Source organism: Pelodiscus sinensis, chromosome 11 (genome assembly GCF_052426305.1).
Source record: "Pelodiscus sinensis isolate ZL-2025 chromosome 11, ASM5242630v1, whole genome shotgun sequence".
Classification (NCBI taxonomy): Eukaryota; Metazoa; Chordata; order Testudines; family Trionychidae; genus Pelodiscus; species Pelodiscus sinensis.
In genome coordinates this window covers 25,552,805-25,569,075 of record NC_143062.1, presented here as the reverse complement: position 1 = coordinate 25,569,075, position 16,271 = coordinate 25,552,805, and the positions used below count along the sequence as shown (strand labels likewise).

General features: G+C 42.0%; 1 protein-coding gene across 18 annotated transcripts in view; it reads right to left on the bottom strand.

The window, feature by feature from the left end:
- SLMAP (sarcolemma associated protein) overlaps positions 1-16,271 on the bottom strand; it is a 201,090-nt gene that overhangs the window by 16,264 nt on the left and 168,555 nt on the right. For all 18 annotated transcript variants that reach the window (XM_014577409.4, XM_014577410.4, XM_014577408.4 and 15 more), the window contains 2 exons: positions 11,996-12,316; positions 6,267-6,384 (listed from right to left, as the gene is read on the bottom strand). In XM_014577409.4, coding sequence (XP_014432895.2) covers positions 6,267-6,384; positions 11,996-12,316 — 439 coding nt within the window. The remainder of the gene's footprint in view (positions 1-6,266; positions 6,385-11,995; positions 12,317-16,271) is intronic.

Below are 16,271 nucleotides of genomic sequence, written 5' to 3'. Positions count from 1 at the left end.
CTTGATCAGAGATTTTACACTAGCCATGTCTGTCTTGTGCATGTGTCTTGTGCCTCCTCATATTGCAACCAAGGCAATATAGGGGTACACAAGCAACTATCTTCAAGATTTCTCCACTGGAACATCGAATACTGCAAAGCTGAGGGGAAAGAGGGCAGATAGTGGAGCACCCAAGGAACATTCATATCAAAGGACCAGCTACTGCACGAAGTCAGTAACCTCTTATATATCGCGAGTGGCCAGGTGCTTCACTTTGGGTGACTTTTGAGCAATATCCTGAGAGGAAATTAAGTCCAGAATTGAAAGCAGTATTGAAGAACCAAGTGTGACTTTTGATCCAGCAGCATGAATCAAACTGTAATGTTCCACAAATGCATGCCTTTCTAGTAGCCCTACAGCTCTCAGATACTGGCATTGTTAACAGTGTTCCACAGATGTTGCCTGTGATCCATCCAATACACTATCACCCTTTGAAGGAAGGAAGAAGAATGAACTGCAGCACCACAAGTGATAATACATTCAGATATCCATTTTGACAGTCTCTGAGTAGAGACTGTGGACTTCTTGGATCTATCTGAATAGGAGATGAACCTACGTGACTTTTGAAATTGTTTGGTTCTATCTAAGTAGAAAGCCAATGCCCTTCTAAGGTACAGGATATGGAAACAGGATTCCTACACAGAGCTATGTGGTATCAGAAAAAACACTGGTAGGTGAACTGATTGGCTAGGCTGGAATGCCAATAAAAAATTAGGCAAGAATTCAGAGTGTGGACAAAAAAGACAGTTGGTCCTTTAATACTATAAAGGGATTTGAGATCTTTCCTCGTGACACCCATATCCTGCAGTCCTGCTGGTCAACATGATGGCTACTAAAAAAGCCTTCTTCATAGTTAAACAAATCAGAAAAGTTCAAATGGACATCTCAAGATAAAAAAGGAAGAAATCTGTGTTTCATGTTTGGTGGGATCTTTAATCTGGAGTAGAGATTCCCTTAATTTTAATAAACCTAGAAGATACCAGGTGAGCAAAACATGGAGAATCCTTCTACTGGAGGATCGAAGGCTGATACTGCACTAAATTGGCTTTGATCAGACTAACTGAAAACCCTGATTTCTTCAGTTTCAACAGGTAATCCATGATGTCTGAAAGTAGCATATATTCAGGCAGGAGGCAGCCACACCACCACCAGTGTAAAAATCTCTTCTATTTCTTCTCTTTTAAGTAAACACTTTGATTTGATCTCTTTCTACTGTTCATTAGCATCTATTGTACTTCCATAAAGCAAGTATCCATGAACCATCTAGGAACCACACCTTGAGGTACAGAACTCCTACAATGGTGTGAGGCACATGTCCTGCATCCCGGGAGAGGAAATGAGAAGTAATTAGGCTCGAATGGTGGTTAGGTACCAAGATGGAGCAGGTAAGAGTACCAAAACTCATCTTGACCAGGCTAGCACTGTAAGAGCAATTGGTCCTATTCTGTCTGTTCATTACCCTTCATAGGGGAACATACCTAGAACAAACTTTTCTTTCATGATTATGAGGGTTAGCCAGCAGCCTGGGGATTAAGGGGTTAACTACACCTAGCCAGGTGGAGTGACCAATAGGAATATAGGTGGGACTTTTCAAACTGGGACAAAGGAATTTGGGTTTTTCTTTTCTCCCTTTTGTGTCTCAGAGAGTTCTCTGCAGCTACAGAGAAGGACAAGCATGTCTCTCTCTCTCTCTCCAAGACACCATTCTTCATTTTCTGTAAGTAGGGTAAAGTTTAGGTAGTTTCGTTAGGTTTTATTGTTTTAAGGATTGGGTATGGGATCTGAGATCTGGCACTGTTTAAAAGATGTTTTGGCTTTTCTTTGTAATTAAGTTCTAGGCCCACGGAGTTTCTCCATGAGTATATTTTGTTACCTTCCTATCTAGTCATTATGCTTGCAACAGGAATATTGTTGTAATAATAAAAGTTCTTTCTTTTCTTTTATTAACCTGGCAGTGGTTAATTGTGTGCCCTGATTTTTGCATAGGGGTGAGATTTCCCAAATGATCTTTCCCCTAATTTCTTTATCAACATTTGGGTGGTGGCAGCGGAAGTTTTATTCCCAAGATCTAGGTTTTTAAGATCTTGGGGGAAGTTTTATATCAAAGCCTGGTAGATAAGGATTTGGGGTACACTTGCTGGCCCCCACTTCTGCATTTATCATGCCAGAGTGGGGAAGGAGCCATGACAGGGGAACATACCTAGAACAAACTTTTCTTTCAAGACTGAAGAAAGGCTTCTGTACTCAAGCAGAAAAAAGACGTCTCTTGTCTCTGCATGTGAAAAAAATCTACCTTCTGCCATCTCTATTTTTGGAATATGCTATGGAGAACTTCAGAGTCTAACTCCCATTCATAGTCCCGTAAGAACAATCTGCTTAGGAGATGGGCTGCGGTGTTCTGGATACTGGAAGTGTGGACCACTGAAATTTGAATTTGATGATTATGCACTACAGGTGTTTTATTTTTCAAAACAATATACAGGCAGTCCCCGGGTTACATACAAGATAGGGACTGTAGGTTTGTTCTTAAGTTGAATTTGTATGTAAGTCGGAACTGGTACATATTGTAGGGGAAACTCTAGCCAAACATTTCTCCAGAGCTCAGTTTTATTCTCCCACACCTCACTTCCCTCAGTCCTTTATTCTCAAGCTGAGGTGTCTGCTGAGAAAAGCCGCTCCGTGTCTCCCTGGTCTGCGGAGGGGGGGGGGACGGGGACGCTAGCTTTGCGACTCCCTGGTCTGCTGGGGGGAAGCAGATAGTGCGAGGTTACCTCACCCCGTTTGTAAGTAGGGATCCGATGTAAGTCGGATCCATGTAACCCGGGGAATGCCTGTACTTGACTAACTTAATGGTTTTGACACACAAGGAGATGCATCTTGCTCTTGCTTGTTGACATAAAACATGACTCTGATTGATTTGTCCCAATGAAGAGTATTAAATGAAATCAGCATTTTTCAGAGCCCAGATGATGTCTCCTGGATTCTCCATCTGCCATGAATCATGAGGGCACTGAGGTGGGCTCCTCATCCCAAATGTGAACCCTGGTAGGTGCCTTCCACACAGTGCCGGCTGGATCTTGGAGCATGTTACTAATGAGTACCACTACACTGAAGGATGCTGCTGGTTGCAGGATATCCAACAGTATGTGCTGTGAGTCCTTCCTGTCATCAAATGGAATCTGAAGAGAGTCTGCTACCCCCTTTTTGAGGTCTTGAAATTGCTGAAAATGGTTGGGCAGTGATGGTGGTAAAGACATAAAATCAGTATTTGAGCTGTTGCCTCTAACACCTTCTGGCTTTTTGCTCCTCACATGTCTCTGCCTGTAGTGTGGTGTGAGGCAGAGGGGTAGAAGGAGCTGTATATCAAGCTCCAGCCAATGTGGTGGTATCAATAGTCTGGTAAATTGCTGCTGTGTGGCCATAGGGATGCCCATAGGATTAGGGGTGGCATGCAGCGTTGGTTCATCCACCCTTAACGATGAGTGTAATCTTCCCTGTGACTGGGTTCCTGAAGGAATATGCTGAAGAACCCTGAACAGAAACAAGAGAGACCACCTGGATGGCTCCTTCATCCTCCTCTCCATCATCCAGTAGAGGAACACTTACACAAAATGGTGGAAAGTTATGTGGTACTGGAGCATGGTTGTCCAGAGATCAGAGTCCTCCATGTATCTGAACTTTTGTGGTATTAAGTAGGGGATCAGTAGCAACATGAAAGCCAACGACAATGATACCATATTGATGGTGGGTGTATTGATGTAGATGTCAATGATGCCCTGGCACCATTGCTTGCTTGGTATCAAAAGCGCTGAAAGTATAGATACCAAGGGTGGGGCTGTGTTTGAAATTTACAGTCCAGCCTGCTCATGCTTGCCTTCCCCATCCCAGGTAGGAGGTATCAACGGTGTGTCTTTCATTTGAAGCCCATGAATTTCCAGCCCCACTGCTATGTTGGAAGAAGTCTTTTGACTCAACAGTCTTGAGTTGAGGGGGCTAAGCTTTGGAGACTATAGATATCAGGAGGGATGTGGGGGTTTTTGTAGTTGGTTCCTTAAGATGAGAGTCCATTATTCGCTTTTTTTGGAGGGCTTCTCTCAAGCCTCTATAATCTTTTCCCTCCTCATGAGACACCTGTGCTGAGGTTTAAGGGACATTGCTTCTGTTTAGAAAAGCTTTAACAGGGCAGCGGAAAGAGTCTTCCATGGGCATCTGGTGTGTAGGGTGGGGGAAGGCTTTGCCTTCCCAAACCACCAGCCTGGCCTTGCTCACACTCCACCCCAGAATGCCTTCTGAAGGCCATTTGGGGGCAGAGTGTTGCTGCCCCCAGCACTTGTCCTCTTGGGGCTGGAGAGGCTGGGCTGTGCCCTCCTCCCTTCCCCGGTGCTCCTGGGTTGGAGAGGCTGTCCTCTGGGGCTGAAGAGGCTGGGCTGCACCGTGTGGGGTCTCCACCCTCTGCCTGTGCTCCAGAGCTGCAGAGGCCAGGCCAGGCCAGGCCATGTGGCACGCACTCCTCTAAGGCTGGGGCGAGCAAGTACCTGCCCACCCGCTTCCCTCCTTGTGGTTGGAAGAGGGGAGCATATGTGCAGCATGCCGCCCTGCCTCCCTATGGGAGGCAGGAAAGGAGTGGGGCCTCAAGAGAAGGGGTGGGGCTGGAGGCTTGCCTCCCCCAGCCCTGCCTTCACCAACACCCATAGATTCTTATCTGATCTGATTCAGAAGCTAGTCCAAGGGAGCATATCAGCAGCAGCAATTTGAGTTTGATGTCCTTTTCCCTCATCCTGGACATGAGGGCCAAATTAGAAGTTGCTCTTCTGGGAAATGTGAGACTCTCCAAAGCAATGGACACACACAGACTGGCATTTGCTCACAGGCATAGCCTCTTGGCAGGAAAGGCAGTGTTTGAAACCCACTGAGCCACATATGTTCTGGCAGGAAAAAGAAGTCTCTCCGAGGAAAAGGAAAGGAGTGAAACCACCCTTTTACTGCTTATCTCTAACTATTACTATCAACTAGCTAATCTTAACAAACAACTCTAGAAAAACAGAACAGCTGAGACATGCTCAAAGTGGACATGCTAAGGCTCTGTCTTTGGCCAAGGTGGTTGAGAAGGAACTGAAAGCAGTTTGCCCATACACCTCTATGCAGCCCTGGTATCTGGAAGCATAATGCACATGGGCAGAGCACATGAACAATGCTAGTGGAATATCTCTAATAAAGGACTCAAGAGTGAATGAGCATCTGAAATGAAGCACCCATGTGGATACTACTTGGAGAAAAACAGATTATTGACCCAATATTATAGTCTAGATGTATTATCAAATCACAAAACCCCCAAAACAAAAGACTAAGGGATGCTGAAGAAAGAGGGAATAAAATGGACAATTACCACTATGTAAGTTGGATGTTTTAGGTATTCTTTAGCAGTGAGGTAAAATGACTGTAAGAGTGAAAGAACTAGAAGATCAAACTATATTCTAATCATAAGAACTTTCTGAATAATCTTGTCATTCAAAAGACAGTTTTGAAGTATATAGTCTTAAGAATTGGAGATGTATCTTTATTAATTGCTATAACCTGGTAAATGAAATATATCTTACAACAGAGTATCACTTCTGCAAAGTTTACCATTAGTGATGTGAGAGGATTCCCTGATCCTCATCTATACTATCTCAATGTTATTTGCAAGCTCCAAATATTAAGCATTTCCTAATTCAAGTTCTTGTATATATTTTTCTCATTTGGACAGTAAAGCAAAGGCTACTCTTATTCAACTCAGAGGAGTAGTCATGTTAGTTTGTAACTGAGAAAACTTAAAACACATCAAAGGACCGTTAGTTGTTTAAGTTTTTTTTACTTTTGTTGAGTTAAACCAATATTAGAATTCATATTCTCAAGTCCCTATTAAAGTGGCATAATTTAATTTAAAATAGGATGCATCACCTGACATATATTCTAGGTTTATTAGTAATATATAAAAATTTTAAAAACAGAGCACAGAAAATGTGTATATGTAACTAACTGGAAATGTGAAATGTTTTTGGACCGAAACTATCAGCAAAACACAGGTTAATAAAATGCATATAATTCATTTTGGTTCTCCTGGGTACAAGTTAGTTAAAAAACAAAACAAAAAACATATTTGACCCTAATTTTTAAATTCTTTATTAGCTGTCATAAAAACCTTTTGAGGTAGGGTCATTTGTAACCTTACATTCAGTAGCACTTACCTATGAAGCTCTTTTTCTTGTTGTTCAAGTTCAGATGCAAGCAAAGTATTTTTCTTCTTTAAGGAGACGCATTCAGCTTCTAGATCACCCCACTCCTTCCTCAACTTTTCTAGTTCACCTGTTAATGTCAAGTTACTCTGAGTAAAATAGTCAAAGAAATAACGCTTTATATGCCTTCAAAAAGTAATATGGAAAAACCTGAGAGGACTTGTAAAAAAAAAAAAACCTGGTTTCTCATCTTTATAATTGGTTTTTCTTCAAGATGTGTTATTCATTTAATCCAATTAGATCTGTGTGTGCATGATTGCTGGGACAGCTGTGGAGTGCCTTGCGTGGTGCTGGTGCAATGCCATATATATCTCCCTACCCATCTGCCACCTCCTCAGGTAGTAGCTAGGGTAAAAACATGCTGGCAATCATGCACACAGTGTATAAAGAATAAATATGAGCAAGCACTTGAAGAGCTGTAATTTGTCAAGTTGATTATGTTATAAAATTTATTGCACAGAACTAGTGTATACATTATTAATAGTCTGAGACACTGAAAACTCTTAGTTTACTGCCACTATTTCTTATTTTAATGTCTTACATTTTTATACTTCTTTATAGTACTATTATTGCAAGTTGAAAACTAAAAAAGTTATGGAAAAGTTTATTTGAAGCATCTGCTTTTCCAAGATCTGACATCTAACTATAAAATTATTCAGAGGAGTAGCTGAGTTAGTTTGTAACAGGAAAAACGTAAAACACAACAAATAGTCTGGTAGCACATTAAAGACTAACAAAATGTGTAGATGATATCATGAGCTTTTGTGTGCACAGCGCACTTCTTCAGATGACCAGAGTGCCCACGAAAGCTCATAATACCATCTACATATTTTGTTAGTCTACCAGACTATTATTTGTTGTTTAAGTTTTTCCAAAATTATTAGCGCTAGTAAAATTCAAGAGAATTGGAAATTACTAGATGCCAAACATGTCTTAGAGCCAAGTAAAACATTCAAAGCAAACACTGGAAGCTTGAAATCAAACCTGTGAAAATCAGAAACTAGAGCAGCTAGCAGAGAAAGAGTCTTAGGGATGCAGTGACAAGAGACTGGGTTAAGCAAAATTCTCTAAGGGTATATTTATATTGCAATTAGACACCCATGGCTGGTCCATGCCAACTGACTCGGGCTGTGGAGCTGTTGAACTGTAGATAGACCTTTCAGGTTTGGGCTGCAGCCTGAGCTCTGGGACCCTCAAACCTCTTAAGATCCTAGAACCAAGGCTCTAGCCCAGGCCCAGACATTTACACTGCAATTAAACAGCAAAGGCCAATTGTAGGTTTATACTGTAGACATACCACATAGACCTTCACAAGGAGAAATAAAAACAGAATTCTAAATCTTATATATGTGCCAACTTCCCTCTACACACCACTGAAGAAATTTCAGTACAAGTATAATTTATACTGCTCTGTCTTGTTGTACATTGTGTGACACTGTGCCCCATATTTTTATGGAAATAGGTTTTTGAATATGAATATGCATAACTCAAACATGCTTTATGCAAAATGGTGCAAATAACTTATTCAAGATCGTGTAACTCCCTGAATGAGTATATTGTACGTGTGTGCACATATCTTTATTGTATGTGAAGTTAGAAATATGAAGTGTAAACCTGCTTATTAATTCAAGCCTTCCAGTGAAAGCTATTAGTGGCACTTAAGCTGTAAGTGGTGCTCAAGGCAATGATCTATGAATAGTCTTGCTTTTCCGGTAAGCCTAAACTGTGGTTAGCCTTACAAAGACATGTGAGAATGCCACCTGGTGCTGGAATGTATCTTGATTTTGTTATTTTTCCACTAGAATGTGGAGAATGGAACAAAGACTTCCCATCCTGGGGATATTCTATTTAAGGAACGAGACGCAAACTCTGATGGTCTTCAACTGGCTTCACAGACTGCTCCACACCTCAAGAGAACACATGAAAGGACCTGGACAGAAAAGAACTCAAATAACTAGGGGAAAAACTGTAAAACCCAGGTCAGAGAAAAGATCAGCTTTGTCTTGAAGAACTTTACCTGAAATATGGAGTAGACTGAGAAATTATGGTTTGTAACAATTCCTTTCAGCGTAGTAGGCTTAGGTGGTGTGTTTTGTTGAGCTTTAGTTGTAATTTATTTTGATGTGTGTCAATGCAAGTGTGTGTCATCACTTGCATTCACTTAAATCCTGTATTTTATACTTAATAAAATCATTTTTATCATCAAATCTAGTGTAAATAATTGTTTCCGGGGGGGGGGGGGGGGGGCGGGAGGAGCAACAGCTCTATATTTCTCTCTTTCATTGATAAAGAGAACAAACTTTATGAGTTTCTGTATGTAAAACTTTGATGCAGAGCAAGACCCATGTTTTTTGAGTTTGGTTCCTTTGGGGGCTGAGCTGGGCTGAACTCCTGGGTGCTGTCAAGCCCCTGTAACTAAGCCCTTCCAGAGCTGAGCTGTTAATAGTATCTGTGTTACTTTGCTGGGCCCTGTTACCTCAAATTTGCGCGTTTGCTAGGGGAAACCAGAACTTCTGCCTCAGTGGGGACAGGGTGGTGGAGCACTTCAAATGGCAGGTAGGTTTGCTCAATGATATTATCAGCATATAAGATAACAGGTCTCAAGGGATCTCTGTTATCCAACCCATCGTAATTATAACTTGTATTCTGAGGTCCTGGAAATTCTTCATATAAGGGGTCAGTATGGGAAATTTGTATCATCTTTCTGCTAACATAAGTTCAAGATAAACACCAGAACTGTAGTTGACACTGAAAAATGCTACTGGAGTGCAGCACTGTAAGGGTATGCATTCATCATCTATCTATATAGTTTTTGTACTGCTGCCCATCGTTCTAGTATCTGAGCACCTCCCAGGTTAGCTGATTGGTACAAGAAGATGCCTATTGGACTTCTGGAATCTCTGGCTCTCTTATTTTTTTCCTTGATTAAAGGAAGATCCCCCTTGTAGTGAGAGATGGTTTGGGAGAAGTAGTTGTGTCATTATTATGGAAAATCACCCTGACATCTGTTGGGAAACCAATACGGCAGTACACAGGCAATCCAGGAAGTTTTTGGAGAACGTTGGGGATAACTTTTTGACACAAGTGCTGAAGGATCTGACCAGGGGCCGTGTGCAGCTTGACCTTCTGCTCACAAACAGGGAGGAACTAATAAGGGAAGTAGAGGTGGGTGACAACCTGGGAAGCAGTGATCATGAGATGGTAGATTTCAGGATCCTGACCAAAGGAAGAAAAGAGAATAGTAAAATACACACCTTGGACTTCAAAAAAGCAGATTTTGACTCCCTCAGAGATCTGATGGGCAGAATCCCCTGGGATGCTAACATGAAGGAGAAAGGAGTCCAGGACAGCTGGCAGTATTGTAAAGAAGCCTTATTGAAGGTACAGAAAGAAACCATCCTGACGTGTAGCAAGAGAGGCAAACATGGTAGGAGACCAGATTGGCTTACAGGAGAAATCCTTGGTGAACTTAAGCACAAAAAGGAAGCTTACAAAAAGTGGAAACTTGGATAAATGACCAGGGAGGAGTTTATAGATATAGCTCGAGAATGCCGGGGGGTTATCAGGAAGGCGAAAGCGCAAATGGAATTGCGACTGGCTAAGGATGTGAAGGATAACAAGAAAGGTTTCTACAGGCATGTTAACAAGAAGAAGGTGATCAGAGAGGGTGTGCGGCCCCTAATGGATGAAGGAGGTAACCTAGTGACAGATGATGTGGGGAAAGCTGAAGTACTCAATGCTTTCTTTGCCTCTGTATTCACGGACAAGGTCAGCTCCTGGACTTCTGCGCTAAGTGACAAGATGGGATGAAGATGGACAGCCCGTGGTGGGTAAAGAACAGGTTAGGAACTATTTAGAAAAGCTAAACGTACATAAATCCATGGGTCCAGACTTACTGCATCTGAGGGTACTGAGGGAGTTGGCAAATGTCATTGAGGAGCCTTTGGCTATTATCTTTGAAAAGTCGTGGAGATCGGGAGAAATCCCGGATGATTGGAAAAAGGCAAATGTAGTGCCCATCTTCAAAAACGGAAAGAAGGACGATCCAGGGAACTATAGGCCGGTCAGTCTTACCTCGGTTCCTGGAAAAATAATGGAAGGGATCCTTAAGGAATCCATTTTGAGGCACTTGGATGAGAGGAAAGTGATTAGGAAAAATCAGCATGGATTCACAAAGAGCAAGTCGTGCCTGATCAATCTGATTAGCTTCTATGATGAGGTAACTGGTTCGGTGGACATGGGAAAGTCAGTGGATGTGATATACCTTGACTTTAGCAAGGCTTTTGATACGTCTCCCACAATATTCTTGCCAGCAAGTTAAGGGAATGTGGATTGGATAAATGGACGGTAAGATGGATAGAAAGATGGCTAGAAGGCCGGGCCCAGCGGGTAGTGATCAACAGCTCGATGTCAGGATGGCAGTCAGTTTCTAGCAGAGTGCCCCAAGATTCAGTTCTAGGACCGGTTTTGTTCAATATCTTTATTAATGACCTGGAGGAAGGGATGGATTGCACCCTCAGCAAGTTTGCGGTTGACACTAAGCTGGGGGGAGAGGTAGATACGCTTAAGGGCAGAGATAGGGTTCAGAATGACTTAGACAAATTGGAGGATTGGGCCACAAGAAATCTGACGAGGTTCAACAAGGTCAAGTGCAGAGTCCTGCACTTGGAACGGAAGAATCCCAAGCATAGTTACAAGCTAGGGACCAACCAGTTAAGTAGTAGTTCTGCAGAAAGGGACCTGAGGGTTACAGTGGATGAGAAGCTGGATATGAGTCAACAGTGTGCCCTTGTAGCCAAGAAGGCTAATGGCATATTAGGTTGCATTAAGAGGAGCACTGCCAGCAGATCCAGAGATGTCATTATTCCCCTTTATTCGGCTTTGGTGAGGCCACATCTGGAGTATTGTGTCCAGCTCTGGGCCCTCCACTACAAAAAGGATGTGGACGCATTGGAGAGGGTCCAGCGGAGGGCAACCAAAATGATTAGGGGGCTGGAGCATATGACTTATGAGGAGAGGCTGAGGGACTTGGGTCTGTTTAGTCCGCAGAAGCGAAGAGTGAGGGGGGATTTGCTAGCAGCCTTCAACTTCCTGAAGGGTGGTTCCAAAGAGGATGGAGAGAAGCTGTTCTCAGTAGTGACTGATGGCAGAACAAGGAGCAATGGTCTCAAGTTGTGGTGGGAGAGGTCCAGGTTGGATATTAGGAAAAACTATTTCACTAGGAGGGTGGTGAAGCACTGGAATGGGTTACCTAGGGAAGTAGTGGAGTCTCCATCCCTAGAGGTGTTTAAGTCTCGGCTTGACAAAGCCCTGGCCAGGTTGATTTAGTTGGAATTGGTCCTGCCTAGAGCAAGGGGCTGGACTTGAAGACCTTCTGAGGTCTCTTCCAGTTCTATGATTCTATGAAAAGCTTTTGTGAAACCTTGAAGAGCGCCCTAAATGTGCCCAATTCCTGCTTAGTTTTATCTCTTCTGTGAATTTGTTCCCTCGCTGGATTCCCTCATCTGAAAAACATCTCATCACCTGCTCTCAAATGATCATGGTTTGAGGTCTATATTACCAAATATGAGTGCTACACTGATAGACTGCACTGAAAGAACCAATTCCTTGAACTGGCAGCTGAAATGGCATCTCAATGTGACTGCAACCGTTCCCATCAGAATGAGCTACGACCTTCTTACCTTTCAAACGAGCAGCTTCCTCTTTCTGCTGATCCTCACACTGTTGACATCGCAGCTGGAAACTGGCTTGAAGACTGACAATTTCTTTTTCATATTCTGAGGCTTCTTTCCGCCAACGTTCAAGTTCAGCCCGCACCATTTTCAGCTCTCCTTGTAAAGCAGCAATATCAGTGTCTCGTTCTGATGCAGCCTTTTCTGCCCCTTGCTGAAGCCGGAGAATCTCACGCTGAGCACTAAGCAATTCATCTCTAGTGCTTGAAATTTCATTCTCCTTCTCCTCACGAAGATTCTCAATATCTTCCTGCAACCTATGCAGCTGGGCTGGAAAGAAATTTATACAGAGTATAAATTTTTCTAAGCAATATTTGTTACATTTGGAGAAATCTATAAGGAAAAAGCTCTTCCCTTAACTAAATGAAACTCAATGGAATTAGCCACCCCGCCTCCCAACAATTCAAATAGTTATATTTGTAAATATTCTACTCTTAAAAGTACAAGTGGTGATGTATCTTTGTTAGCACTATATTCTAAGTAATAATGGTACTGCTAGCCATTTAGTTCCAGATTTAATTTTGTGTTTGGGATTAAACTTGGATTGGAAAACCCATCCTGGACCATAGAAACTATTCCTGTCAAAATAAGAATGAGTGAAGGCAAGCTGCTTTGTCAACATGGCAGTGTAGACGCAAAGGACAGTTTAGATGCAATAATGCCTTCTGTCGATGAACTCTGCCAACAAAAGGCGTTATTCCTCGTAAAATGAGGTTTACCAGCGTCGACAAAACTGCTGACTTCTGTCAACGTTATGTCGACAGAACTCAGTGGTCGTGTAGACGAAGGTTTAGTTTTGTCGACAAAACCCTGTAGTCTAGACATACCCTGAGAGACAAGTTCAACTCCCTGTTTACCCACTGTCTACATCTCTATCAGGCTGTTATTCTGGAGTGCATCTCTCCCAAACTCTCCTGTTAGATCTGTTCCACTCTAAAAAAACATTTAGTGGAGTAGAGACTCAAATCTGGGTCTTCCACATCTCCCATCAATGCCCTGACCACCAGGCTATTGGCTAGTCTAGGAGCTTTCATCAAAATTCTGATAAATTTAGTAAAACTTTTTTATTCCCCATCAAACATGGCTGAAGACCAATAAATATTCCTTCAGTAAGGTCTCTCTCTCACTCACACACACACACACACACACACACACACACACACACACACACACACACAGAGAGATATATATATATATATATATATATATATAAAAATAAAACTTTTAGTGCATTCTCGGTTATTAAAAAAAACAAGTGCCCCAAAATCCTTTAGGCTGGAGTCAAATACATAAGAACATAAGAAAGGCCATACTGCGTCAGACCAAAGGTCCATCTAGCCCAGTATCCTGTCCGCTGACAGGGGCCCATACCAGATGCCTCAGAGGTAGGGAACACAACAGGTAAGCCTCACATGATGCCTTTCCTGGAAACAGATGACAGACAAACAGAAGCTAGGGACACCATTTCTACCCATCCTGGCAAATAGCCATTGATGGACCTAACCTCCATGAATGCCTTTCTTTCTTTCTTAGCTTGTGGTCCACTATGATGCCTAGATGCCTTTCAGCAGTACTCCTTCCTAGACAGTTGCTTCCCATTCTGTTTGCATGAAACTGATTATTCCTTCCTAAGTGGAGTACTTTGCATTTGTCCTTATTAAACTTCATCCTATTTACCTTAGAACATTTCTCTAGTTTGTCCAGATCATTTTGAATTATGACCCTATCCTCCAAAGCACTTACAACCTCTCCCAGCTTGGTATCATCTGCAAACTTAATAAGCGCACTCTCTATGCCAATATCTAAATCGTTGATGAAAATGTTGAACAGAACCAGTCCCAAAACAGACCCTGCGGAACCCCACTTGTTATGCCCTTTGGTAGGATTATGAATGGTTAATAACTACTCTCTGAGAACAGTTATTCAGCCAGTTATGCACCCACCTTATAGTGGCCCCGTCTAAGTTGTATTTGCCTAGTTTATTTATAAGATCATGCGAGACCATATCAAATGCCTTGCTAAAGTCTAGGTATACCACATCCACCGCTTCTCCCTTATCCACCAGACTTGTTAGCCTGTCAAAGAAAGCTATTAGATTGGTTCAACATGATTTGTTCTTTACAACTCCATGCTGGCTGTTACCTATCACCTTATTATTTTCCAGATTTTTGCAGATAAATTCCTTAATTATTTGCTCTATTATCTTTCATGACACAGAAGTTAAGCTGATTGGTTTGTAGTTGCCTGGGTTTTTCTTATTTCCCTTTTTATAGACGAGCACTATATTTGCCCTTTTCCAGTCTTCTGGAATCTCTCCCAACTTCCATGACTTTTGAAATATAATGGTTCAGATACCTGCTCTATCAGCTCCTGGAGTATTCTAGCATGCATTTCATCAGGTCGTGCTGACTTAAAGACATCTCACTTTTCTAAGTTTTTTTTTTATTTTAACTTCTAAATGTACCCCATTTCCACAAGCATTCACTATGTTAGGCATCCAGTCACTATCAATCTTCTTGGTGAAAACTGAAACAAAGTCATCGTTAAGCACTTCTGCCATTTCCAAGTTTCCTGTTATTGTTTTTCCCTCTTCACTGAGTAATGGGCCTACCCTGCTCTTTGTCTTCCTCTTGCTTCTGATATATCTGTAGAAAGTTTTCTTGTTACCCTTTATGTTTCTAGGAAGACTGGGCTAGTTTTGTACCTTTGCCTTTCTAATCTTGCCCCAAATGTGTGTGTTATTTGCTCATATTAATTGTTTAACCGTATCAACCTAGTTTGCACTTTTTATACAACTCATTTTTTATGTTTAGATCATGTAAGAGCTCCTGGTTAGGCCAAGGTGGTCTCCTGCCATACTTTCCATCTTTCCTATGCAGTGGAATAGTTTGGTTTTGGGCCCTTAATAATGCCCCTTTGAAAGACTGCCAACTTTCTTCAGTTGATTTTCCTCAGTCTTGCTTTCCATGGGACCTTACCGACTAGATTTCTGAATTTACTGAAGTCCGCTTTCCTGAAATCCATCACCTTTATTTTGCTGTTTTCCCATCTATTTTCTCCTATGCCTTAGAAGAATGAACTCTATGATTTCATGATCACTTTCATCCAAGCTGCTTTCTACTTTCAAATTTTTAAGCAGTTCCTCTATTTGTTAAAATCTTATTTAAAACAGCTTTCCCTCAGAAGCTCTCTCAAACTTCTGAAATAAAAAACTGTCTCCAAAACAGTCAAAGAACTTGTTGGACAATCTGCGCTGTGCTGTGTTAGTTTCCCAAAATATGTCTGGATAGCTGAAGTCCCCCATCACCACAAATCCTGTGCTTTGGATTATTTTGTTAGTTGTTTTTAAAAAGCCTCATCCACCTCTTCTGCCTGAGCAGTGGTCTGTAGTAGACCCCTAGCTTGACATCACACTTTTTTTTAAACCCCTTTTAACCTAATCCAGAGACTCTCAAGAAGTCTGTCTCCTATATCCATCTCAACCACAGTCCAAGTGTATACACTTTTAGGCTGTGTCTACACTGGGCCACTTATTCCGGAAAATCAGCCGCTTTTCCGCAATAAGCTGCGAGCTGTCTACACTGGCCCTTGAATTTCCGGAAAAGCAACGATGCTCTACTGTACAAAATCAGCCGCTATTCTGGAAAAACTATTCTGCTCCCGCTCGGGCATAAGTCCTTATTCCAGAACACTGTTCTGGAAAAGGGTCAGTGTAGACAGCCCAGTAGTCTTTTCCGGAAAAGCGCATCTACATTGGCCACACACGCTTTTCCAGAAAAAGGGCTTTTCCGGAAAAGCAGCCTGCCAATGTAGACGCTCCTTTTCTGGAAAAACTGAAAACGGAATAGTATTCCGTTTTAAGCATTTCCGGAAATTCATGCCAGTGTAGACACAGCCTTAATGTATAAGGCAACAAGAGAAGTTAGAGAAGTTTTTCTTCCTTATCTTGGTGATGGTCACTTCCAGACCTACAAATGTGAATGTTAAAGTCATGTAAGCATTGGATTCTTTTTTTCTTTTTCTGTTTTGGGCTGGGAAACTTTATGGTTCGCTTATTTACCTAAGGCGGAAACAGCTAGCAATGCCATTCTTTCACAAAAGTATTGGCAGTGGTTCCACTACATTTTTTTTATTTCAGATTCTGATACTGAAAATTGCTTTGGAATGGACACAAGTACATTTAAAGGGAAATTTTACTAGTATGGGGAAGAAGCTAACCAAGGCA